Source organism: Sitodiplosis mosellana, unplaced genomic scaffold, assembly GCF_009176505.1.
Source record: "Sitodiplosis mosellana isolate CC-2019 unplaced genomic scaffold, AAFC_SMos_1.0 Smas_scaffold_2446, whole genome shotgun sequence".
NCBI classification, from domain to species: Eukaryota; Metazoa; Arthropoda; class Insecta; order Diptera; family Cecidomyiidae; genus Sitodiplosis; species Sitodiplosis mosellana.
Genome location: NW_022597688.1, coordinates 1 through 1,357, shown reverse-complemented (window position 1 = coordinate 1,357; position 1,357 = coordinate 1). Strand labels below are relative to the sequence as shown.

The 1,357-nt window shown below is 42.7% G+C and overlaps 1 protein-coding gene across 1 annotated transcript; it reads left to right on the top strand.

Annotated features, from left to right (window-relative positions):
- Positions 1-63: 63 nt before the first annotated feature.
- Positions 64-1,338, top strand: LOC129571429 (uncharacterized; the record flags this gene model as incomplete). The annotated part of the gene is made up of 1 exon (XM_055451230.1): positions 64-1,338. A coding segment is annotated over one exon (1,275 nt), but the record flags the coding sequence as incomplete, so codon positions are not given.
- Between the last annotated feature and the right edge of the window lie 19 nt (positions 1,339-1,357).

Below are 1,357 nucleotides of genomic sequence, written 5' to 3'. Positions count from 1 at the left end.
CTTATATGCAACAAACTTTGGAATCACTGGACAATGCATTAACTCACACACCAAAACAACCAGTTCGAACATTGACAGTAATACCTCCAGAAGAGCGCGCTTTGCTTCTGGACACATGGAATAAAACCACGGTTACCAATCAACCTGTCCACTTTCTTCATCAATTATTTGAGGATCAGGTAGAACGTGACGGAAAGGCAATTGCTGTGGAGTGTAACGGAGTGTCTCTAAGCTATGCAGAACTCAATACTAAGGCCAATCAACTTGCATATTACTTGATAGCAAGGGATGTTAAACCAGACGATCTAATCGTACTTTGTGTTGAACGTGCCATAAAAATGGTCGAAGCAATGTTGGGTATTTTAAAAGCAGGTTGCGCTTATGTACCACTTGACCCGACCTATCCAAGCCAACGACTGAATAATATTCTACAAAATGTAAACCCAATACTTCTGTTGGCAGATGCCACTGGCCGGAAAGCACTCGGAGATAATCAAGTACCTGTGATTGACTTGGACAAACCGTTGCCTGAAGATTTGCCGATCAATAATCCGGATGCCACCAAACTAGGACTCACCCCAGGACATCTCGCTTATGTTATTTACACTTCTGGCTCAACCGGAACACCGAAAGGAGTAATGGTTGAACATCATCATGTAGCACAACTGTTCATGTCTATACGTCATAAATTGGATTTCAATAACCAAGATAAGTGGTGTATGTTGCATTCCATTTCTTTCGACTATTCCGTATGGGAGATATGGGGTGCGCTATTGAATGGAGGTCAATTGTCGATTGTACCACACAGTATCATCCGTTCTTCGAACGAATTTTATGATTGGATCTGTACAAATGGTATTACTGTACTAAATCAAACCCCATCGGCATTCAAAATGCTTATGCGAGAGAAATTTTTTAGTATAAGATCCGATCGACTGCGATATATTCCCCTTGGTGGTGAAGCATTACATCCATCATTAATGAGGGAGTGGAACGAAAAGTGTGGCAAAGATCAAACAGTGTTAGTCAATATGTATGGGCCTACCGAAACTGCAATTATTACAACAATGTTGGTCGGTGTTAACATAATATCTGATAGATCGATTGTTCCAATCGGTCGTCCGCTTCCCAACAGGCGTATTTACCTACTGGATGCACATGGAGAGCTAGTGCCAATTGGAGCCGAGGGAGAATTGTACATTGGCGGTGCCGGTGTGGCACGTGGCTATCTTAATAGTCCTGAACTTACTGCCGAACGTTTTCTACTCGATCCTTTCAGTGAGAATCCAGCAGCACGAATGTACCGTACCGGTGATCGAGCACGATATCTGTCTGATGGTAATCTGGTCTTTTTGGG